General features: G+C 40.0%; 1 protein-coding gene across 1 annotated transcript in view; it reads right to left on the bottom strand.

Moving 5' to 3' along the window:
* NWD2 (NACHT and WD repeat domain containing 2) overlaps nt 1-25961 on the bottom strand; it is an 87412-nt gene that overhangs the window by 56240 nt on the left and 5211 nt on the right. Inside the window, exon 3 of the mRNA XM_006759334.2 lies at nt 13557-13673. Coding sequence (XP_006759397.1) covers nt 13557-13673 — 117 coding nt within the window. The remainder of the gene's footprint in view (nt 1-13556; nt 13674-25961) is intronic.

Genomic DNA, 25961 nt, shown 5'->3' with positions numbered 1-25961 from the left:
AAAGCTTACTTGTGATATGACTGTTTAAAATTTGTATATGTATGTAACTTAGATGCATGGTACCTAGTCAGTGCCATGTGTTAGCGTTGTTGCTGATATTATTTCTGTATCGGTGGCTGTCACCTTTTTATTCCTAATTTTGCCTTTTATGTGTTTTCCCTATTTTGTCTTTGTTAGTAAAAATCATTTGTCCAGAATTTTCCCCTCCAATTATGTTTCTGATTATTGCTTCTGACCCTAGTGTTTTCCCTGGAAATACCTGTAATTCAAGGATGGGATTCCATTGGCTGCCCCGTATCTCAAAACCATGTTTATTCCCTGTATCAATGACGATTTTTTCTGTGTTCATACTCTTCTTGGTTTTCCTTGTAAGTCACCCATTACCATTTAGGTTTTTCCCCCTGATGTGTCTGTTCTCATCATATATGATTTTTAGCCTCAAAAGAGTCTTCTGCGTGCTACTGAGATGCCAACATGTTTTCTAGTCTTTTGTTTCCTGTAGCAAATCATTTTCAGATACATCCTTTTCTTCTTATTCATTTTTTAAATCTGTAAAATGTTTTTCAAAAGCCTGTTCCCCCTGCACCCTCAAGCCCCAAACTAGATATTGGTGAATATACAGGAGGTCTGGCTTGCTCTTTGGTCCTCATCTCTGCCCATTTGTTGATCAAGTCCTCTTCTCAATTTAACAAGAGGAGCAAAAATAATTAACACATCGTTGCTAAACATTAACAGGAACAGCTTCCGAGATGACCTTGATTAAAGAAACTACTTGAAAGTCTATTTTGGCCATCTATTCAGAGGAAATGAGAAAATGCAGTGATTATGATTAATAGAAAAGTAAGGGTAAGTGGGGGAGGGGTAGCAAGAACCTCAGTTTCCACTGTGCAGGGTCCCGCAGATAGACTAAAAAATTAATCTGTAAGTTTGTCCATACCACATAACATAGTTACAAAACTAGTGAAAACTAAGACTAAGCTGAACATTTTATAATTAAGCTTTAGTATCACTATTCTTCCTGTCTTAAAGAAATGAGGTTAGAGATGGATTTAATGGCTCTTCTGGACTTCCTATGCTTACCTCATCTGCTACATTTTGGAAAAAGTTGAGTCCAGGCCTTCACTGAGACTGCTGTAAGTAATTAAGATGCACCGGCTTCCCTGCTGTTGGTTAATCAGGGTCACCTCTGTATTTCTTACTGATTCAAGTTGGAGCCCAGTTAATATCCATTTTCACAGGGACACAGTTTAAAGCCTCTTCCGCATGCCTCATCAGCTGCCTCTTCCAAGGCCAGGTAAAAATCCAGAAGCCTGAACCCATTTTTGATGAAGAAAATAATTTTATAGTTAAGGGAAAGCACCATCATTCATGCATTTTCAAACAGAGATACATTTTTATGTGTAATATTGCTGGTGGTATGTGAGTATTTGATTCTAGTCTAGAAACGCTAATCTTGATAGGTTTAAAAAACCCAAAGCATCCATTAACAATATGTTCTTGTATAATAGACAATGTATAAATACTGAACTAAGTAAAATTAAGCAGATTTCCTTTCCCCAAGTTAAATAGTAAAAACTATTATCTTTTCTACAATCAGAGATACCATCCTATATAATAAAAGGGTAGTATGCAAACTGTCCCCTCAACGGGGAGGTCGTCTGGGAGTTTGACCAGCAGTGGCCACCAGAGGAAGGAAGGGAGAACCCAGCTGGCAGCAGCTGCAGGCAGCCAGGGGCAGGGAGGGAGTCCCTGGCCAGCAGTGGTGGTGGCGGCGGCAGCAGGCAGCTGGGGGAAGGGTGCATGAATTTCGTGCATTGGGTCTCTAGTGTTTAAATAATTAGAAATGCTGAAATACTTAAATTTCTCTGAACTATTTAGTTCCTATCTGAAGAAGGGCTGGGAAGATGGTTTTGCAGTTTACAGCAAAGCAAGAAAAGGGTCAGGAGCAAAGGTAATCCCCACAACCTGGTCTGCACATCCTCCAGCATCTCAGATGCTAAGAAAGGCCGAGAAAGAGCAGGAAGAAGAGAAGGAACTCCTGGTCCTCCTGGGGCTGTGATGCACAGCTGAGAATACAGACGGAGCCGTGAGACAGAGACGTCTACAAAACTGTCCCATGTCTGTACATACTGCCAAGCTGGGAGAACGCCTGTTTTGATCTCCACTCCCAGCACTGGATATGCATTTGCCCATGACAGACATTTACAAAATTGATCTGTCGCCGATTCTTTTCTTCTTGAAAGTGAAAACTGGTAAGGGCAGTGTTCTAGAATTGTAATGGTCTACACTGATTTTGCAATCCACCTCGCCCCTTATGCACTCTTGGTTTCACTCTCCTCCCATACTACCGGGTAGAAAAGAATGAGAAAGAAAACGCAGAGATTGCGAGTAGTGAAGAACAGTACACATGCTTGTGGGTTAATACAGATTTTATTTTGAGCAAATAATTATGATTTGTAAACCTGGATTATGGGTTACTCTATAACCTGGATTACGGGTTACTCTATAACCTGGATTACGGGTTACTCTATAACCTGGATTACAGGTTACTCTATAACCTGGATTACGGGTTACTCCATAACCTGGATTACGGGTTACTCTATAACAGGTGTTTTTGTGTGTATATGGGATGGGTGGAAGAGCTCATACTCTGGTTTTAACATAATCACCTTTGACTCATCCTATTCCTTACCCCCCACTTTTTAAATTTTTAATTTAATTTAAACAACAGAAATTTATTTCTCACAGTTCTGAAGGCTGGAAGTCTGAGATTAGGGTGCCAGCATGGAGGTTCTGGTTGCAGACTGCCAACTTCTCACTGTGTCTTCACAAGACAGAGAGCCACCCCCACTTTTTTTTAATCCTCACCCGAGAATATGTTTTTATTGATTTTTAGGACGAGAGGAAGGGAGAGAGGGAGAAGGACAGAAACATCGATGTGAGAGAAACACAGATCATTTGCCTCTCGTACATGCCCCTACTGGTTGATCAAACCCATAACCCCGGTATGTGCTCTGACTGGGAATAAAACCACAGCCTTTTGGTGTATGGGACAAAGCTCCAACCACTGACCCGCCCGGCCAGAGCCTTACCCCCACATGTTAATAGTCAACATCAATTCTATTTTTTTTTTAAAAAATATATTTTTATTGATTTCAGAGAGGAAGGGAGAAGGAGAGAGAGAAACATCAGTGATGAGAGAGAATCATCGATCAGCTGCCTCCTTCATGGTCCCTCCTGGGGACCAAGCCCAAAACCTAGGCATGTGCCCTGACCAGGAATTGAACTGTGACCTCCAAGTTCATGACTCAATCGCTGAGCCCATGCCAGCTGGGCAATTCTATTTCTTAACTGTCTCTAATCCATGCCCACCTCTGCATTTCACCTCTCATCATCTGGATTTTCTTTTGCCTGGATCATGACATTAGCTGGGCTCCTAGTTAGGCGTCTCACCTCTGGCCTCTTCACAATGCTACCTCCAGAGTTACGAATCTCAACAGTGAGTTCTCCTCCCTGCTACCAAGTGTCAGCTGAAATGGGCCTCAAACGACATGTCTGGCCTCTTGTTTCCCATTGCCCTGTTTTCTAAATAATTCAGCAACTGCTGGTCTTGGGACAATCATGGCACCATCCCACCACCCCCTGCTCTAGATCTACAGATGGAAAGTTCTCAGTTCTTCTAATTTCAGTGCCAACACCACATCCTCTGGAGGTCTTTTCAGAATGGTGGAGGAAGTCAGAATAAAATGGAGAGAGACTGTCTCCATTTGGCTCCCACAGCACTTGCATAACACCATCTTATTGCATTGGTCAAACGGTGTCCTATTTAACTGCATACACACCACTCTCTCTGTGTTTAGGTAGGTGCTTAAGAGGGCAGAGATAGATGTTACTTACTTTTGTACCCACAAGCACAAAGAACTTGGGTATTACTCAGAGAACTTAACATAGTCTGACACATGGTAGGCACGACATTGATTTGCTGGTTATTCTATTGAACAACACTGTAAAATGTGCATTTCCAGACTCACATGGAAACAGTCCAAGTTCCAGACCTACTATATCAAAACATAGTAGACCTGGACCTCATACTGTGAGTAGATACAGGGTAGGCATGAGGGGGGAAATATCTATGAAACCTTTACGTTGTTTTCACAGTTTGCATGCGTGGTATTTCCAAGCACAGATTTTTGGCAGCTTCAAGTTTCTCTGTCTAGGGAAATTAAGAAGTTGAAGCTTATCATATAATTTAATGGCTGGCCTAAGCTATTCTAATAAAGCCGAGGGCAACACAGCTTCATCCCCCATTGGAGAAAAGTACACTGCACGCTAGACCAATGGTTACAGAATTCCACACAACATGAAACAGGACATGATGGTACACTTGCTGTGCTTTAGTAGAGGAAGAACAAACAGACGGAAGAAACGGACTTGGGTTCCAGACCTCACAATGGTCCCTAGTTCAACCATTTGGGTCCTGTGGCAGAAAAATTAGAGGCTTTGGAATTAAAGAGACCCACGTTAGAATCCTGGCTCCAATTCTTATACTTTTAAGACTTTAGGAAAATTACAGAAACGGTGTAAGTCTCAGCATCCTCATTGATAGAGATGAAAAAATATTAGCCTCAGTGGGTTGGTATAAGAAATACTACGTAGAAAGTTTTCAGCCCAGCACTGGCCATATCTAAGAGTTCAGAAAATACTGGATTCCTTCACTTCTTTGGGTCTCAAATTCTACCTCGTAAAATGTAGAATTTTTAACTACTTCATTACTTGATGATCTCAAGGCTCTTTCCAGCTCTAAAGCCCTATCATCCTTTATTCTTAGAGGTACAAACAGTACTCAGAATCTTTGAAAGTGTTTTAGAAGCCGTTGCTTTTGATGAATGTGCCTTTTCCTCCTAATCTCTTTAGGTTTAATTTCCTCTTCTTTTTCTAGCCTCTTGAGATGGACAATAACATCATTAATTTTCAAACTCCTTTTCTTACATTTAAAACTATGCATTTTCTTCTGTTTTTTTTTTTTTTTTTCTCTCTAAGGACGACTTTAGCTGAATCCCACACATTTTCATACATTGTATTTTTATTTTAGTTCAGTTCTAACATTTTAAAAATTTACCTTGTGATAGTTCTTAGACACATAGTTCATTTATAACTATGTTGCTTAACATCCATATATTTGGAGATTATGTTATCTTTCCATTGTTTTTTAGTTTTTAATCCCACTGAGGTCAGAGCAAGAATTTAATATGATTTCTTGTTTTTTAATTTAAAATATTTTTATTGATTTCAGAGAGGAAGGGAGTGGGAGAGAGGACCACCTGTGACTACAGTGGGAGAGCTGCTATGCAGGAGACTTCCCTATGGGGCAGGACTTGCTTCAGTGGGGCTTTGGTGCTCAGTGAGTCTGCCCCTTGAGTGTTTGCTTATGGATGTGTAGAGTTGTAATCTGGTATGGTCTGGCATTGCCAAATGGGTGCACTGGCTCTTGGGTCTCCAGGGAGGTGCAAAGTCAGCCACTGCCTGGGGCCACCCAGCAGGAGTTACAGAGAGATCTGCAGATTCCTCCTCTTTGTGCCCAGACGAGGCCCAGCTATGAAGCTAGGCAGGCTGGTGCTGGTGCCGGGTTTTGGGCCTTTTATTGATAGGTTTGGGGCTCCCTGACCCAGCTGCAGTTTGTTTGATTTTAGCCTGAGCAAGGACAGGCCACTCATATGCAAAAGCCACTGCACCCAGCTTGGGTGGGGTTGTAAATTGGATGAGGTGGGGTCTTAGGGAATCACCAGGGCGGAGCAAACAGAAATGGCTGCCAGTTAGCCCTGCGACCTAGGAGGTCCTGCCATAGGAACAATGATCCCTGACAGCACCTCTGTCTGGGAGAAAGCCACCCCCGAGTTCCTGCCCCATTGCCAGACAACCCAGTTCCTCATAGTACGTGTCTGGGTCCCCCAGAGCCTCGCTCTGGTGCTGGAGCTGAGAGGGAGCGGGAGGAAGTAGGACCTTGTAAGTTCAGTTCATGCACTGGCCTTTTAAGAGGAACAGCTGGGTCTCCAGCAGCCTCTGTGTCACTGAGCTCCAATCTGCACTGGGTTTTACGGCTTATAGTTATGGGGACTTCACTTCTTAGCTCTGGGACCCTGGGCTGGGGGTCTGGTGTGGGGCTGGGACCCCTTGCTCCTCACAGGTGGCCTCTGCAGAGATGATCTCCCTCCTGATTAAAAAAGCAGCGCAGGTGGGTGCCAGATCAGCCTGCACACCTCCTACCAGCCTCAGTGTGCTTTCTTCTTAACTTCTCTAGTTACAGGACTTACTTCCATTCAGCCAGCTTTCCAGGGATTCTGGGTGATGGTTGTTCTGTATTTAATTGTAATTTTGAAGTGGTTGCGGGAGGTGGCGAGTACAGGCGTTTACCTACGCCACCATCTTGGTTCCTCTAATCATATTTTCTTGTTTCTTTGCATGTCTTGTGATTTCCATTGTATTCTGGGTGTTGTCTTTCAAGGAGATGTTTTTTAAGAGTTCCTTTTCCCATGCTGACTGACAGGGCAAGGGGCTAGTTTCTTCAGTATCTGAAATGCATACAACTGGTTGTAGTTTTAGTTGGATTTAGTTTACTTTGAATAAAAATGTTCCAATGGTAATACTTGTTGAATACTCATGTTAGGTTCCAGTGAACTTTGTCCCCTACTAAATATCAAGATTGTTGAAGACTTTATTTGGGTTTTCTATCTCAGATTTCTACCATCCTATGTTGCCCAATACTCAGCAAATATCTAACGGAGAAAACTGTTGATGTTTTCGGGACTCCTCTACCTGTAAAGCCAGCTCACCAAGAAAGAACTCTTCTCTCTGGAAATTAAATTTGTCTAATCATTTTTGTCTCTACAGCTCTATTATCTCTTTAAAAATAGGATATTTATAGTTTATTTTTTTAAAGTTGTTGCAGTTTTACTCAGAAGCAGATGTTCTTAGGACTATAGTCTTAAGTGAACATTTTTCTTACAAATTAAATTTTAAAGTTTAATTGTTCTCCAGTTCAATTTTTCTCCATAATTCCTTTTACCACACAAAAATATGCTGTATTATGTGAACTGTGAAACAATGGCTTATGTATTAATAAAAACTTATTGTGGAAATACTTTAAATATTAGCCACCATTAAACTAAATGGCTCTCTCTTGGCTTTTGCCAGTGATAAATAGCTTTCTTTTCTACAATAGTTTTCAATGTTTGCCCATTCTAACTTCTTCTGGTGATAAGTAATTTATTTTTGGAACCAATTTATTATGGGAACCTAATTGGAACCTATTTTAGAACTTTGATGACTGTTGATTTCAACTGGAAGAGGCTTAAGTTTATATGTAAAAAATATTTGTTTCAGCTCTTTGAAGTACATCTGGAAAATATGAGATTAATTTTTATTTACATTTTTGAATAAAGACTTAAAATGTATATTATTTAATTTAGGTGATTTTCAGTTTAAATCAATTATGATTTTCCCATTTTAATACATTTTGCTTAGTAAACCTGTACTTAGGAATGTGAGAACTAAATCATACAAAAATATCTGGACATTTTGTTAGTCAAACCAAGATTAAACACTTATATTAATTTTTTGTGTGTATTTACTTAGTATACCTAAAATGTTAAATCAATTATATATTGAATTGTGAATAAAATGAAATATTTTCCAAAGCTCAACTGTTACAAAAGTACGGTATTTCTTTCTTTAAATTAAGTGATTTAAGAACTCTCACTGTACAATTTTCTCGAACTGAAAATTATTTCAAGAAAGAATCTAAATGAAATCTGAACTTTCAAGTAGGCATAATTTAACCCTGAAGGAGAGCGGTGACACACACAGTTGGGTGATAAAAACTAATCTATAGGCTATAGGTTTGATTCAGTATGTCATACAGTGATGTACAAATATGGAGTGGTTTAGTTTTTACCAGGAACTTCTAAAGACTTTATACTTTGTCTTATCTTTACTCTTGTGCTAGGGGAAAACTTAAACTTGTTGAATAATGATAGATTTCTTAGTCCAGTCTCTTCAAAGTTTTCATATTTATGGTTTAAAATCTAGCTCAGTCCAAAAATATGGTTATCTTAGCTTCCTTCTTCCCACTTTGTGTACTGGTCTGAAGTGTAGCTACCAGGAGCTGTCCGTGGTAGGTAAAAGCATGGTCTGCTCTTTGTCCCATGCCATCTGTGCCACTGATGGGTGTGTGTGTGTGTGTATTGGGGGGTAGGGACATAAGTCTGCTTTGGTGTCTGCTGACACTCAGGTAAGAATGATAGCAGTAGTCCCACTCTTGGTCTTGGCTAATTCTCCAATGCTGACAAATTAAGTCTGTTTACATCTGTGTGATCTGGTAGCCCTAATGAGGATGCTGCACAGGTTTTGGTTCCCTGTGAATTCTGAGAATTGTCAAACATGGCAGGCAGCATTTCCTTTGTCCTGACTCTAAGACTTGGTGAATGCCCCTCTGAGTGTGAAGTCACTGAATCGCTTACCTGTCTCAGGCAGTGGTAACTAGTGCCCCTGTTATTGGGTACAAGGGCCTGGTTTCGCTCTCCTAGGGTAGCCTGCCAGGGCCTTGCCCTCAGTAAATCCCCGCATCGTCTACACTGTGGATTGAAGAAACAAAGTGAGACACTGTCTGGACTCCCTGGAGCTCATACACACTAGGGCAGCTCTCTCAATGCTATAACTAAGCTTTCAAACTCCAATTCTTCAAGCCAAGTGAGCATTTGCTGTTATCAACTTCTGCCAAGAGGCAGAACTTTGCTCAAGGGTCCAGGGAAAATGCTCACACTCCATAAGCAAGTCTTTTGGGGGACTCCAACTGTGTAGGGATGCGAAGAAGAGAAGCCCCTCTCCCCCTAAACACACCTCAAAAAAAAAAGGATGGGGATGTGGTAGGGAGCATTTACATGGACTCTGCTCTCTCCAAAAGGCAACAGTCCCTGCCCCCTCACAAGGATTTTTTTTTTTATGGACTAAGTGGGTGGGACTGGTTGGTGGAGAAGATTCTACTGAACTTCCCACACTGTGAAGCGGAGGCAATTCTCTGCACCTGAGAGGAGAAGTGGGGTGTGACTTTGGACTCAGGTGTGAGTCCAAATCCTGGTCAAAAATCCCTCCATGGGAAGAGATAAAGAATTCCTGCAAATTCATATCTAGCCAATTCATACTCTACATTTTACAATGTTTGTTAAGAATGAACTCAGAAACCCTTTATTTGACTTTAATTTTTAACTTTAAAAAGCATTTTACAAAACTGTATAGTACAATTTTTTTTCAATTAAATCTTTATTGTTGAAAGGGGTCAATGGGAATAAAAGGAGATGTATGACTTTAATTTTTGACTGCCTGAATCATCTCTTAATACTTTCTACATTTAGCTTATCAACTTTTCCAAAGGAAAAAAATTTCCAGTATCACATAAATGTCCAGTATGAATATTTTATTCTCATTTGAAATAACTTAAATCATCCTATATAATAAAAGCCTAATATGCAAATCGACCGAATGGCAGTCGCTATGACGTGCACTGACCACCTTGGGGCAGACACTCAATGCAGGAGCTGCCCCCAGCCTGCAGGCCCCAGGCCAGCCAAGGAGGGTGCCAGCAGGAGTCCCCCAATTTCCCTGCCAGTTGCCCCACGACGGATGGGCCCTGATTGTTGGCCAGGCCTAAGGACCGTACCCATGCATGAATTTTGTGCACCGGGCCTCTAGTAATTTAATAACAACTAATGATTGTGTAGCCCTTTATAGTTTACAAAGAACTCTCACATAGATCCCACAACAAACCCTTGATATTTGCTCAACATTTACTTTTAGTTTAACTGCTATTATTTCCCCATTTTGTAGATGTGGTCAGTAATACATGCTGAGGTCAGTGACCTGCCCTATCAGGACCAGGGCTTTAACTCAGGTTGTGAAATAAAATTTCTGGGTCTTTTCCACTATGTTTGTTCTACACACATCTACAAGTTCTGTTCTTCCCTAGTAGAGATGATGTGTTCTCAGTATGAAATGTCTCATGAGTTAATTCTCTGAGAGTGAAACCTGGACACATGTCGGGTACCTTACTCCATCACCCTCTTCTCCTTGTGACCAAAAAGCACGTGTTCACACCACTGGCCAGGATCAGCAGGCACAGCTGGCACGTCTCTAGGGCCTCGGGCCACAGGCCAAACCACAGATTGTAGAAGGGGAAGTTAAGAAAAGCCAAGCACATGAAAGATTTAAGTCCAAGTTCCCTTTGGATCCCAATTCTCTGGGTACTTTAAAATGAAAACTTTGTTTGGTCCTGAATTTATTTGCATCTAACATAAGAGCTAATATCTGTGAAGCCTCTGAAGATATAAAAACATTTATTCATCCAGCAAGGGTGAGTTTTCTCGCCAATAACTTTACCATCAAGTGAAGTAACATGCCATGTTTGGCCGCCCGCAGGGGTCATTATGACTTCCAGAACTATCGCAAGGGAGCACTGGGCAAGGAGGCTGGAGCTCAAAAGCGACACATGTATGCCCACTGTTACCATAGTTACAACGAGAAAGGCCTTCAGAGCAGTACTTTCCCCCATGAGCAGTGAGATTAGCCTTGCATGATTTAGAATCACTGGGGTGAACAATCCTAGTTCTAGCCACAGGGAGTCTTCATGGTTGCCCTGAGTTTCATCATGTAACGGGGAGCAGAAGGAGGGATAAATGATTTCTTTATGCTCAATAAAGATGTTACTGATGTTCTATCAGTTAACCTTTACTCTCAGAAGCTGCAGAAGCTTGCAAAGTCTTCAAATTATTCACCCCTGCTGCCAGCAGATTGTTGGAATTAATGGCCATGGTTAGTTTGGGTATAACACACTAGAGGGAGATCAAAGGGGGAGAATGTCTCTCTCGTTTCTGAATTTCTGAGGCAGGATCAGGGTAGCGCTATGGAGATCATAGCAAATGAGATCCCCCAGGGCATCCCCACAGCGCTTGTGACCGCCCAAACCATGCTTTCTAAGCATGAAATCCGTTCCAAATTGCCTTCCAATGTCTGCATCTCCCCTATAGCACCACTCCCTGCCAGGGTGGTTTGCAGTCTCTACTTTACTGACAACTTTGTTGGTGACACAGTCATTACAATCTGAGGCAGGTGGTTCCATCAGCAAAAAACAACCAACACTTATTGTGGGTTACTCTATGTGAGACACCGTAAGTGACCTGTTTTTTCATTTCATCCTCAGAATGACCCCGGAAGGTACATAACTATTATCATCATCTCCGTTTTACAGATAAGGAAACCAAGGCTTAGGGTGGTAAAGAAACTCGTTTAAGTGACACAGCTATGACTTGTTCGTCAGGACTCAGGGATACATGGCCCTAAAACCTGAGAGAGTGTGACACCCTCCGATTTCTTCACCTGGAGCCTACATCTGTCTCCTTGTATATATTTCCATTCTCTGGCCCTAGTTCTATCTTCTCAAGACTTGTCCATGGAAAAGTCTTCATTCCTCTGCCACTCCTAGCTCTTCAGATTGCTACCATGGCTTTCAGGACCTTTTGTGTTCTGTTCAGACCACAGGGGGCTGTTTTCAGATGTCCATTTTTCAGCCTGTCCCAAACCATGTGTGTGTACTGCTTGGCTTATTACATCAGCTTTCTAATGGGGCTCTCTGCTCTGCCTTCTGCCATACTCGCAGGAGCCATGGAAGGCCTGAAACATGTCAGATCACTTTAGTACTCTGCTCAAAACACTCGGGATTCTCATGTCATTCAAAGTAAAAGTATTATCTTTACAGCCAACTTTGAGATGATAAAGCCCATGATATGGTCTGCAGCCCCATGCTCTTCTTTTTTGCTCTTACAGCTCCAGGCACACTTACCGTCCTGCGTACTGGTCCCTGAACACGCCAATCATATTCCCAACTCCTTTTCCTGGAAGGCTCTGTCTGAATATCCACTGGCTTCTTTCCCAACTCTCTTCCTCCCCCTTCCAACGTCACCTTCTGAGAGAGGCCGTCCCCAACTCCTCTACTGAAAACCTCTCGCCTCCCTGCTGTTCCCTCTCTTCCCTCCTTTCTGTATTTCTCTCCACAGCACTTCTCACCACCTGACTTGTTTCTTTTTTAAAGAATATTTATATGTATATTTTATTGATTTTTTACAGAGAGGAAGGGAGAGGGATAGAGAGTTAGAAACATTGATCAGCTGCCTCCTGCACACCCACTACTGCGGATGTGCCTGCAACCAAGGTACATGCCCTTGACCGGAATCAAACCTGGGACCCTTCAGTCCGCAGGCTGATGCTCTATCCACTGAGCCAAACCGGTTAGGGCTAACTTGCTTCTTTTACTTACTCCTTTGATATTTGCTTGCACTCTCCCCTCACCCATATATGAGAATGCAAGCTCTGTGAGGGCAGAACGTTTTACTTTCTAAGTTCGGTTCTAAGGTTAAATCATATAAAACTGGCCCACAAAATGACTACAGCATTTAGGCCAACCTACCATGACCCCAGCACCGAGAGCAGCCTCTGGTGCAGAGTAGCTTTTAGTAAGTAGTTGGTGAAAAATGAATAATTAATTCATTTACTGATACTAAAAATATTGTAAGAACTTTCATGTACTCTATTATTTCTGGTGAGGACTTAATCAACTGGTCAGGTTTCTGGTATCCCTGTCATCTTGATCCTCTGTGGAGCTGAATACAGATGGATATGCAAATAAATATTAAAAGCACTTGTGTTGATAGATTGAACCAAGCTTTTAATTGCATGACTTGGTATTTCCTTCATAGAAATCAATAGTAATTTTGCCCCTCAACTGTCAGAATCAAAACTTCCTGTGGTTGCAAGGGGCAACTTCCCTGTCAACTGGTAGGATTTGTTTGGATACAAGATAAGGTGCTTTAGACAGTTTCTGCATTGTCACCTGCCACAGACTGACCTTCTGATCTTATTACCCTGTGGTTATACAGAGGAGTAGGTATTGTTCAGAAAATGATGATGAATTAATAATAATGTCCCACTCGAATCTGTAGTTTACAGTGAACATCTAGCTGGAAATCTCTGCATAATCAACATTTTTTACAGGACATCATCTCCTGTTGGCAGATCTGACATAGCCTATTTGGTTTACTTTTACAACATTTCAGCCACTGTGCTTATAAAATGCCAGAAATTCTAATGCTGAGAAATAGAGATGCTGTGATTAAATACATTCTACAGTATAAGAATATCTGGGATTATTATTGCAGGACTGATATAGTAATCCCTATTGCTGATCACTGGCACTGTGGAAATTTGTCAAGCCCAAGTCATCCCTCCCATTCCCAGTTCAAATTATTCACCGTTAATTTGCAGTACCTCTTACAGAAAGCTGAGGGTTTCATTCTCACATGTAGAGGGCAAGGAGACAGCTTGAAAATTTTAAATAGAAACAGAAAAGCAAGTATTTCCTCCCCATTTTAAAAGCCCCTTTAGAATCACCAATCAGCAAGAATTCTCACATTCATCCACAATTTCATATAAAGCATTAGTTTTTTTATACCCACAACAAAACATGGACCTGCAGAAGTTTTCAAACAATCCTCCAGCAGCTTCATGCGGGCCTTCTGGAGCTCGGGGCTGTCCCACTCGTCTTCGTCCACTCCCCAGTACAGATCTATGACCTGGGGACCAACAGAGGAGGCAGCATTAATCCACCTGGGGGAAACTGTATTTACCTACGGACTTTATTCTCATGCGCAATGTTAAGCTAACACGACTTTTAACTTTTCTTCTTGCAGCATTTTTCCCTGAGAGAGGGAAAATGATTTTTAAGATTCTTTTTTTTAAATCCCATGATGGGTTGGGGATGAACATGATCATTTCTTATGTTCCTGACTACACTGTTGACGTGGGCCTAGAGAAAATGAAATGTTAAATGTCAGAGGCTTTGCAGTGCAGGCTTTCATTATATTGAAATGGGAATAGGACTTCAAAAAATGTTTGAAAGCAGCTGGGATATGGTTATACATTATGTGAGACAATTAAATAACAAAGTATGTTGCTGAATGTCTTTTAATATGAGAAGGGAAAACCACGATGGGCATCAATATATACTGACCTGAAGTTTAACATCTACATTTCTTTTTCTTTTCTTCTTTCTTTTTAAAGAAAAGAACCTGTTATTATTATGGTTTACCACACGGGGATAGACATGTTGTTTATGTCTATGTTATCTACAAGCAACCTTGCTTTCATCAATATATACCCGAAAACCATATATTGGGAAGCAATGAAAGGTATGCCTTACTAAGAAGTGAGGATAATAGGAGCTTCTATCTCCTTACTTCAAAGACTACAGGGAAGATTCTGAGAGTCTGTAAAAACTTTTGCAAGTACACGCTTTGAAAAATTTGCTATGGAGAACAGTATGGGTTTCACTCCCTTTACTCAACTGCTATCGGCATAAGGTAAATGTTTCCAATCGTAGCTTTGAAGATTTCTTCTTTTCCTTTCCTGATTTCACACAGCAGAAAAAACCCCTCCCCTCCTTACTGGCTGTTTGTGTGGCATTCGATGAGATGGAAGCACAGAGCAGGGGTCCTCCACTGTACCCCAAGGAGAGGCTGGGGATTTTGTGTGCTTCCCAGGCCATGGCCCCACACAGGTGTTTTTATCTATGTGCATTAACAGCTTCTTTAAAAAGTATTCCCCCAGCCCAGTCCATGAATTTTATAATATATGAAACTATCAGCACTGATTTGGGGTTCTTCCCTTTAATCTACCTTAGAAGGTTTAATCACAATATTAAGGAAGGGTACATCTGAAATTATACCATCACTGTCCAATATGAGAGCCTTTAGCTGTGGCTATTTAAAATTCAAAACAAATTAATTAAAAATTCAGCACTTCAAATGCTCAATAGTAACATGTGGCTACTGACTACCACGCTGAATGGCAGAGATATGGAATACTTTACCATCATATAAAGTTTAATTGGACTGAACTGTAAATTACTGAGATTCATATACTGAAATAATTAGAATAAGATATTTCGGCCATCTGCCAATAAACTATCAAAATAAACGCACACTGACTGCAATGCTAATGGTAACTCTTTGTTGTGCCATGCATGAACTAACAACTAATGTCAGTCAACTTTTGGCTGACATTGTTTGGATATATCTGAGGAAAGGTCTGATTTAGAACAAATTGAAGAGAAACAGAAATGTATTTATGAATTTGTAAATATGTAAATATGAAGATTAATATGATATATATCTGTTCTTCTCTCACCTTCTTTTAATGACAAAATTATATAAAGTAATAATTATAACAGTATGTCAGTGGGTTTGTAACATATATATAGACATCACATATGTAACAATAGCACAAAAGGGAATGAGGTTACATAGGAGTAATCTTTATATAGCTCACTGGAATTAACTTAGCATAAATTATAAGTAGATTCTGATAAGATGTATATGCCATAAAATAACTACAAAGAAAAAAATTCAAAATAAGTGAAAAAATCATTAAAGGAATTAAAATGTTACACCAGAAAATATTCACTTAATACAAAGCAAAGAAGTAAAGGAGGAACAGAGGAACACAAAAGACATGAATCACAGAAAAAAAGTAAAATGGCAAATATAAATCCAACTACACCAATAATACAATTAAGTGTGATTGCATTAAACAATCATGTCAAAGGCAGATCAGGTAAAAACAACACCTACCTATATGTAATCTAAAGGAGACACACTTAGCTTCAAATAGGTTGAAAGTAAAAGGGCAGAAAAGGATACACCACACAAACAGCAACCATAAGAAACCTCATGTCTATACTAATATCAAACAAAAGAGATAGGCATGAGAAGGGCCATTTTATGATAAAAGGGTCAATCCATCAGAAGATAAAACAATTATAAATGTATTTGCTACTAACAATAAAGCATTAATATACATGAAGCACAAACTGACATAAATGATGGGATAAACAGACATTTCAACTATCATAGTTGGAGAGCTGAATATCTGACATTCAATAATGGGAATAACAACTAGAAAGAAGATCAACAAAATAAGAAGAGCGGAATAATACTATAATCTAACATTTCTATAAAACAATGTATTCAACAACAACAGCATACATGTTGTTCTCAAATACACACAAGACATTCCCCAGGATAGAACATAAAATAGATCATAAAACAAGGCCCTATAAACTTAAACAGATTTAAATTATATAAAGAATGTTCTCTGAATATAATGCAAGGATGTTAGAAGTCAATAACAGAAAGAAATTTGGGAAATTCACAAGTATATGGAAATTAACACAATCTTAACTTATGAATCAAAGAATAAATCCCATGGGATTCAGTTAAAGCAGCACTTAAAGGGAAATTTATAGCTGTAAACACCTATATTACAAAAGATTTCAAATCAATAATCTAACTTTCTACCTTAAGACAGCAGAAAAAGAACAAGCTAAAGCAAGCAGAAGTAAAGAAATCATAGAGTACAATGGAAATTAATGAAACAATAGAGAAAATCAATGAAACCAAAAGTTGGATCTTTGAGATCAACAAAATAGACAAAACTTTAACAGGCCATTACTATTGACTTTACAGAAAAAAATTAAATAATACTATGAACAATTGTATGCCAATGAATGAAGTTACTGAATGAAATTGACAAATTTCTAGAGACACAAGTTACATAAATTGACTCAAGACAAAATAGAAAATGTGAAGACATTTTTAACCAGAGATTAAATAGTAATTTTTAAAAACTGTACAAGAAATAAAGCCTAGTTCCATATAGATGTGCTGGTAAAATTTACCAAACATATAAAGAAGAATTAATACCAATTCTTCACAGCCTCCCAAAAATTAGAAGAGAACACTTTCCAATGTAATCTATGATACGAAAGTCAGACAAATAAACCAGGAAACTACAAAGCAATATCTCTTATGAATATAAAACAAATATCCTCAATAAAAATACCAGAAAACCGATTCAGCAACATATATAAAAGACTATACAACACAGCTAGGTGGAATTGATCCCAGGAATGCAAGGTTGACTTACCATCAGAAAATCAAACTAATATAATATACTACATATTAATAGAATAATGGACAAAAACCATATGAGCAATCTCAACAGACAGAAAGGAACATCTGATAAAATCCAACACTCCTTGATGATAAAAACATTTAGCAAACTGGGAATAGAAATTAACTTCATAAACCTAAATAAAAGGCATGCATGAAAAAAACTACACCTAATATAATGCTTTAATTAAGAAAGACAAAGCTTTCTCCCTAAGATTAGGAACATGAGAAGGATGTCTACTCTCAGTGCTTTTTATTCAACACTGTACTGAAGGTTCTAGCTAGGGCTTAGGCAGGAAAAATAAAATACATTGAGATAGGAAAGGAAGAAGTGGGTCTATCTTTATTCAAAGATGACTTGATCTTGTACAGTTAGCCCTTGAACAACATGGAAGTTAGAGGTGCTGACCCCTTATGCAGTAAAAAATCTGAATATAACTTTTGAGTCACCCCAAAATTAACTACTAATAGCCTACTGTTGACCAGAAGTCTTACTGATAACAAACTACTGATTAACACATTTTGTATGTTTGTGTTTTATAAACTATTACTGTATCCTTACAATGAAGAAAGCTAAAGAAAAGAAAATGTTAAGAAAATCATAAGGAAGAAAAAATACCTTTATAGTATTTATTGAAAAAAAATCCACGTATAAGAGTACCCACGTAGTTCAAACACATGTAGTTCAAAGGTCAACTGTATATTGAAAATCCTAAGGAAACCACTAAAAATCTGTTGAAACTAGTGAGTTGAACAAGGTTATAGGATATAAGATCAATATACAAAAATCAATTGTACTTCTAAACAATAGCAATGAGCAATCAAAGATGAAATTAAAAAATTTAAATTCCATTTAAAAGCACATCAGAAAGAACAAAAGGAATAAATTTAGGAAATGTAAAATTTATACTCTGAAAATTACAAAACACAAAGAAGATCTGAATAAACTGAAAAACATCTCTTGTCAATGAATTGGGAGACAATGTGTTAAGTTGACAATGTTTATCTACAGACTTAGTGCAATCACTATAAAACTCTTAGTTGACTTATTTACAGAAATTGACAAGCTGATCCCAAAATTCATATGGAAATTCAAGAGACCCAGAATAGACAAAACAATCTTTTGTAAAATAAGAATAAAGTTGAAGGACTCAAACTTCCAGATTTCAAACTTACTATAAAGCTACAATAATTAAGACAGTGTAGTACTAGCATTAAGATATCTAATAGACTAAAATTGAGAATTCAGAAATAAATCATCACACTTAGGGACAACTGATTTCAACAAAGGTGCCAAAACAATTCAAAGAGGAATAGTTTTTTTCAACAAATGGTACTGGGGCAACTGGATATCCACATGGGAAAGAATAAGTTTGACCCCTACCTCACTCCATATATAAAATATAACTCAAAATAGATCACAGATATAGAGTTAAAACTATAACTAGTTTTTTTAAAAAAAAATATAGGGTATCTCTTTGTGACCTTGGATTTGACAGTGGTTTCTTAGACATGAGAGCAAAGTATAAGTAATCAAAACAAAAAAGACAAATTGAATTTCTTCAAAATTAAAAAGTTTTGTGCTTCAAAGGACCCATAAAGAAAGCAAAAGAGCACCCTCAGAGTGAAAGAAAATATTTGCAAATCATATATGTGGTAGTGGATTTGTATCTAGAATATATAAGGAAGACCTACAACTCAATAGTAATACGGCAAATAACCCAATTAAAAATGGACAAAAAATATGAGTGGACATTTCTTCACAGAGTATATACAGATTGCCAATAAGTATATTAAAACATGTTCAATATCATTAGTCACCAGGGAAGTGCAAATTAAAACTACAAAAAGGTAATACTTCATATCCCTTAGGATGGTTATACCACAAAGACATAAGCGTTGATGAGGATATGGAGCAATTGGAACCTTCATACACTGCTGGTGGGACTATACAATGATGCAGCCACTTTGGAAAACAGTCTGGCAGTTCCTCAGATGGTTAAACAAAGTTACCACATGATCCAGCAATTTTCCTAGGTATATACCCAACTGAAATGAAAATATATGTACACATAAAAACTTGAACTTGAATATTCATAATAACCAAAAAGTGGAAAAAATATAAATGTCTATCAAGTGATCAATGGAGACATACAATGGTATATTCATACATATATCAGCAATAAAAAGTAATGAAATACTGACCCAATGCCACAACAAGGAGGAGCCTTGAAAACATTATGCTAAGTGCAAGAAGCCAGGCACAAAAGATCACCTGCCCCATGATTCCATTTATATAAAACTAGAGGCCCAGTGCACGAAATTCGTGCACTGGGGGGGGGGTGTCCCTCAGCATGGCCTGCGCCCTCTCTCGATGACGGCTTTAGCCACCAGTCGGACATCCTTAGCACTGCTGTGGAGACGGGAGAGGCTCCCACCACTGCTGCCATGCTAGCCAGCTGTGAGCCTGGCTTCTGGCTAAGCAGTGCTCCCCCTGCATTGAGCATCTGTCTCCTGGTGATCAGTGTATGTCATAGCGACCCGTCATTCCCCTGGTTGGTTGATTTGCATATTAGCCTTTTATTATATAAAATGTCTAGAATAGGCAAATCTATAGAAACGAAAAGTAGATAAGTGGTTGCCCAGAGCCGGGAGGAAAGGGAATAGGGCAATTAGGGAGTTACAGTGAAAGGGCAGAAATTTCCTTTGGGGTGATGAAAACATTCTAATATTGATTTGGGTAATGCTCACACAACTGCGAATATGCTAAAAACTGTATGCTTTAAATGGGCACATTTTGTAGTATGTGAACTGAATTATATCTCAGTGACACTTCGCACATCTAATTTGTATTGTGATTTTCTTACAGGCCTTACATCCTCTATTCATAGAATTGAGTGTATGAACAGGGTAAGTTTAAGTCAAGCGCTTGGCCTATTAAGAGCTAGACAATGAGATCTAATGACCTATATGTAGACCAAATGACCAGGGCAAAAGTTGAAACAAGGCTTTCACTTATATTTTAAAATAGGAGCCTGAATGCCACACTATTTATTTGCTGTGAATGGGATTCTTTTGTAATAGTTTTTGCACCTGTTATTCCCTTAGAGTTTGGTCAGCCCTGCCCTCTTCCAAGCCTTCATAATTCATTTCCTCATTTCAGGAGTTCTGTTTAAATATTCTCCTCCTTCCAGCTTTGCTCCTTTAAAGTGTTTTTCCCCCCTCAAATGTCTTTATGGGCAGACCATGATGAAAAAAGATAAAAATCAAGCAACCGTGAAGATAGGGAGGAAATAAATAAATGAGACATCTAACTTATGCAACACAAAACACCATTTGGGGCAAACAACATGCCATATATCTGCATGATCAATAACTGGCACAAAGTGGCTGGAACCCAAAGTGCCCAACAAGACAAGATTTATTATATACTTAAAAAATTAAGTTTAGCTTTTAGCCTAATGTCCAGGCAGTGCAGACACTGGAATCTAATTTACTACTTATTGGAATACTAACTTGTTGACAGCACATTTTATGTGCCTTTACTTATTTCATCATTAAGTATAAAAGCTCAGGAAAGTAATTTGATTTTATCTCTTTTTACTTAAAACCATCTAACTTGTTTTAAACTATTCTTAGGGAAGGTCATTTATCATGCTTATGATAATGTGCTGAATTGGTCTGAAAACAAAAAACCAGCAGATACAAGCCCTAACAAATTTTAACCACTTGAAATCAGACATAATAATTTAAACACGAAGATTACTGAACAAACAATAGAGCAAACTGTCAGGAACAAATCACAACCTCATGCTTCACTGAGAAACAAAACCAAACCCAGATTTGAATTCATAATGGCTTCACACTATTTCTTCAAAGAGCTTTTACATTTAAATATTTTCCTAAATATTTTCCCATGCCCCCATGACATTATTAAAGAGAACAAAAATGTAAATATAGAGACAATAGCACTGGTTTAGTGTCTGAACAAGGATAGTCCTGAAATGAAGGTTGTTCCTCCAAGTTATTACAATGGGAAGCTACACACTCATTCCAATGATGCTGCTACTGCCCAGGGCATTTTCTCTGTAGGAATCATCACATTTTGTATTGAAAAAAAAAAAAAACTCCTGTCACTTTATTGTTGGAGTTTGTTTTTATTACAAATGTTATTGCCCCTGCTTTAATGGCCTTTACATTTAATAAGACACTAGTAGCCCTGCGCACAAATTTGTACATGAGTAGCTCGCTGCTGCCTGCCTCAGCTGGCCACCCCACCCACTGCTGCAGGTATCTCTGTTGCTCGTAGCTTGCTTGCTGCCCCGCCCCCCTGTAGCTCTCCACCGCTTGTAGATTGGTCATGATGTTACAGCATCCTAATTTGCATATTCCCCTATTATTATATTAGATGATTCTGAAAAGACCTTTAGCTCTTTTAAAAAATCAAATCTATTCTTAAAGGGACTATATCTGCCACTATTAAAAATATTCAGAATAACACAGAGCAGGTTCAGAAAGATTTGGACAGAAACATTCTTGTGCTATGGACATAACATTCAAGGTCAATACAGAGATGAAGTCAGCACTCATTTGAGTTGGCTTAGGCCAGTGGTCAGCAAACTCATTAGTCAACAGAGCCAATTATCAATGGTACAATGATTGAAATTTCTTTTGAGAGCCAAATTTTTTAAACTTAAACTATATAGGTAGGTACATTGTTATTAATATAATTAGGGTACTCCTAAGCTGGCCTTTGCTAAAAACGTCCTCAATCTGACTGAGGTACGTTCACTGAGGTCAACCCCTTCCAACTCTCCCATTCACACTCATCTTATATACTTGTTTGGTCTATCTCCTTTCGTTCATCCTCTCTATATGTCCAAACCATCTCAACACACCTTTTTGAATCCTCGAAACTACATCTTCTTTCACTCCACAACGTTCCCTAAAATTAACTTAATAAACTTTACTTAAAATTTTAAGTCAACTTCGCACTATACGTGCGTGCCCGCACATGGTCTTTTGTGGAAGAGCCACACTCAAGGGGCCAAAGAGCCGCATGTGGCTCACGAGCCGCGGTTTGCCGACCACTGGCTTAGGCAGTTGTGTTCCAGGACTAGAATGTTAATCTCACAGGAGAAGGTGAACAGGGAGGAGTCTTAAACTTCAGACTAGGTTTGTCAGATACTGTTTGCCCATGGTGAGTTATGCTTTATAGATATGGTAATTCTCACTCTAGCTAGAATGTCTTTCCCCAGATTAATGGTATATAAGAAAAAACACACACCCTCTTCAGGTCTACTCACCCATATCCACGCTTGTACTAGAACTACTGCAAATACTGACTTTAGGTCACCTGCTGGTCATGAGGTATATGGGATCATGACTAAGACGCACATTTCTGGGAAAATCAGGTCCTTTATCAAGCCCAGGAAGGACTGGCTGGCCCCAATGGACATACTCCATCACTAGAAGGAAAGAGGGTCCCAAAGCATGAGGTGGGATGATGCTTCATTCAGAGCCTCATGAAGAAAGCAAACTGCTCAGACCTGATGCCTCACTGTCTTGGGCGAGTTAGCCTCTGGGCAGCTTTAGCAATGACTGATGGTCAGGAAGATCTGAGCCATCAACTAAGGCAGGACCCCTGACTCTGAAGGCTTAATGAACACAGAGGCAGAGAGAAGGGACCAGGAGTTGCTGGAGGCACAGAAGGAGCCACAAGCCAGAATCACAGGGCACCTGTGTGGAGTATGATAAGCTGGAGAACTCACTGCACAAAGGATGCTCAGCCAGGCTGCAGCCAGGTACCAGCTTCCTTCAGTGAAGGGACACCTGGCCTGTGACAAAGGATGTGACTGAGTGAAACCCAGCACTGGCTCCGTGCTTCCCTGGTCACTGTAGTTTATGACCGTCCTCTCTGCGAGACTGCAAACTCCATGAGGGCAGGGACCATGTCTGTTTTCAACACTCTGCACTCCCACAACTCGGCCTGGTGCAGAGCAGAGGCTCAAGAAAGTCTGTGAATACATGAATAAAGCTGCTTGGACCAAGCACCTTCATCTGCTGCTGGGGAACTAGGACAGACATCGGTGAGGAAGAAAGACAGGAGCCTGAAGGGTATATGCATAGGAGACTGTTCTTCAGACAGGGTAAGAGGGACTTCTAGACAGAACACCACCACACATGTGATGTGGCCTGCCTGTTGGGAGATGAGGTCATAGCATCATGAATTTAGAAGCTGAAAGGTCACAACATCATAATTCTGGGAGCTGGAAGGAAATAAAGATCAGGAAGAAGAAAACAGTTTCAGTTACTTTTCAATGGTTTATAAATAACTAGAGGCCCAGCGCACAATATTTGTGCATGGGTTGGGTGCCTAGGCCTGACCAGTGATCAGGGCTGATCAGGGCCTTCCTTCATTCTGTGCTGCCTCCTGGTGGTCAACGCACATCATAGTGAGCGATTGAACTCGCAGTCTCCCGGTCGGACTCCTGAGGGAGCCTTTTATATTTATACCTACTAAATCAGACCTCAGGGGATGCCCAGGTGTCTGCAATTACAAAAAAAAGTTTCCTAGGTAATTCTTATTCACACCAAGGTTTAAAAACTGATTTTCAAAGGGATTGTGGAACGGGGTGGGGATGGGGGATCCCCGTATGAATCCCACCCTTTGCCTGACCTCTCTCTCTAAAAATTAATTTTTAAAAATCTTTTGGTCTGGCACAGAGCAGGGCCGATTGGGGAGTTGGGGCACCTTCCCCTGTCATGCACAGAGCAGGGCCTATCAGGGGGGGGCTCCGTCCCCTGTCATGCACAGAGCAGGGCCCATCCGGGGGTTGGGGAGTTCCCCCCTGTCACTCACAGAGTAAGGCCGATAGGGGAGTTGGGGCACCGCCCCCGTCACACTCAGGGCAGGGCTGATGGGGAGGTTATGGCTCTACCCTGTCACACACAGAGCAGGACCCGTGGGGTGGGGGGGTTGGGATTATGTTTTTTAAAGGACTCATCTTATTGGGTGGTTTCCAGTGTTGGGTAATCAGCCACAACTGAGCAGAATTAAACATTCAGCAAAGCACAGCTCCTCCAGCAAATCTTCCCACAATGCCACTGCTCTCCACTTAGGAACATATTAGGCAGAAGAGTGTCTATACACACAAAGTAACAAGAACAACAAAGCTATCTTGGGAAGTCAGGTGTGAGAATTCCAGAAGAGCCATTCCGTGATGCAGAAGCAGTGAGCTGCGATTATTTACAATTAAAATGGAGCAACTGAAGGTCAATTATGACATAAGGTTTTCCTTCCCTTCTTCCATCTCATTCCTCCTTCCTTCCCCCTTCTTATAAACTGACTCATGGATGGGAGAAAGATGATGTAACATTTTCACGTAATATTAACTCGGGCTGTGATAGACAGGACCGAAACGCAAAGTGAGCTAGACAGGTTGCAGAGCTGGTCTGAGGGAAATGATGTGTGGGTCAGTGAGAGGTTATGCATTTCACTTGAGAAAGAAGCGGACATTTGATTACTAGGAAATGGGAAAGGGCACATTAGTTGACGATGTGGAAAAAAGACCAAGGGCATCACAACATATCCTGTCAATTATAAAGACAATGGTGTGTTCTGGCAACGCAGGAGGCAAAAATGCATTTTGAGATTCCTGAGTAGGCAGGTAGTTGGGAGGAAAAATGTGTGCAAAGGAGGAGACGGGGCTCCTTTTAGACCAGGAAGGATGCGGTGGGAGAAGAAAGAAGTGATGGAGAAAAGGTGGGTGGAAACAACTAATGAAGAATCTTCAGAGTGAGACTAATTGTTCAGTTTAGTAAATATTAGCAAAGTCAAGCTAGTATAAGGCTCACATAATTTAACTTAACCTATGACTCTGATGTGCATGGCGAATGTACCTACTTTATTAAGTGTAAAAGGAGTATGGGTTTCCTGCCCAAGTCTCCATCCAGCCTCTGGTGGTGTGCCTTCCACGTGCCAGACACTTTGTGTGACTGCATTGAATTCTCCTAACAATCCTGGGAAACAAACACTGTTCCTTTCATTTTACAGAGAGGTCAACTATGTGTCCGAGATCAAGCACTCTGCCCAGTGTCACAGGACTGGTCATTGTGGACCCATAATCTAAATCCTAGTCTAACAGAAGAATGTATGCTGTTTCTGCCGGAGACCAATTCCAGCATGACAGCAGGGCTGCATCTGGGAATGGCTGAAGGCATTTCCCCAAACCTGAATAGCATACATTAAATTGATTCTTGGCCGCCAGACAGCTAAAAGGCATCTTAATCTACATGTTATCGCCTCCTACTGGCCAAACACCTGAACAGCCGTAGGCTAATTCCCCCATTCTGACAATGTTTCTGCATACCCTTTGAAGTGCATATCTCTGCCTCGCCTCAGGACAAGTTGTGTTAATAAAAAGCATGGGGTCCTGGGGACGAAGAGAACCTAAGACCTTAGACTTTAAGACCTTAGAACTTAGCTCCTTTAGCTAAGCTCCTCTGACTCCCAAATGCCTTTAAAAATTATATCTCGTCTCCAGACTCTTTATTTAGTCTCTGGATTCCTATTTAATCTTACGCACGGCCTTCTCCAGATTTCTGAACCCTTCTTGATGCTGGGACAAGAACCCTGGCAGTTTCCACTAGACCAGCCATGGGCAAACTACGGCCCGCGTTTGAAATGAATAAAACTAAAAAAAAAAAAACAAAAAAAAACCCATACCCTTTTATGTAATGATGTTTACTTTGAATTTATATTAGTTCACACAAACACTCCATCCATGCTTTTGTTCCGGTCCTCCGGTCCAGTTTAAGAACCCATTGTGGCCCTCGAGTCAAAAAGTTTGC

The sequence above is a fragment of the Myotis davidii genome, unplaced genomic scaffold (genome assembly GCF_000327345.1).
Source record: "Myotis davidii unplaced genomic scaffold, ASM32734v1 scaffold235, whole genome shotgun sequence".
Lineage (NCBI taxonomy): Eukaryota > Metazoa > Chordata > Mammalia > Chiroptera > Vespertilionidae > Myotis > Myotis davidii.
The sequence above is the reverse complement of the archived record's forward strand: the minus strand, read 5'-3'. Positions and strand labels throughout refer to the sequence as shown.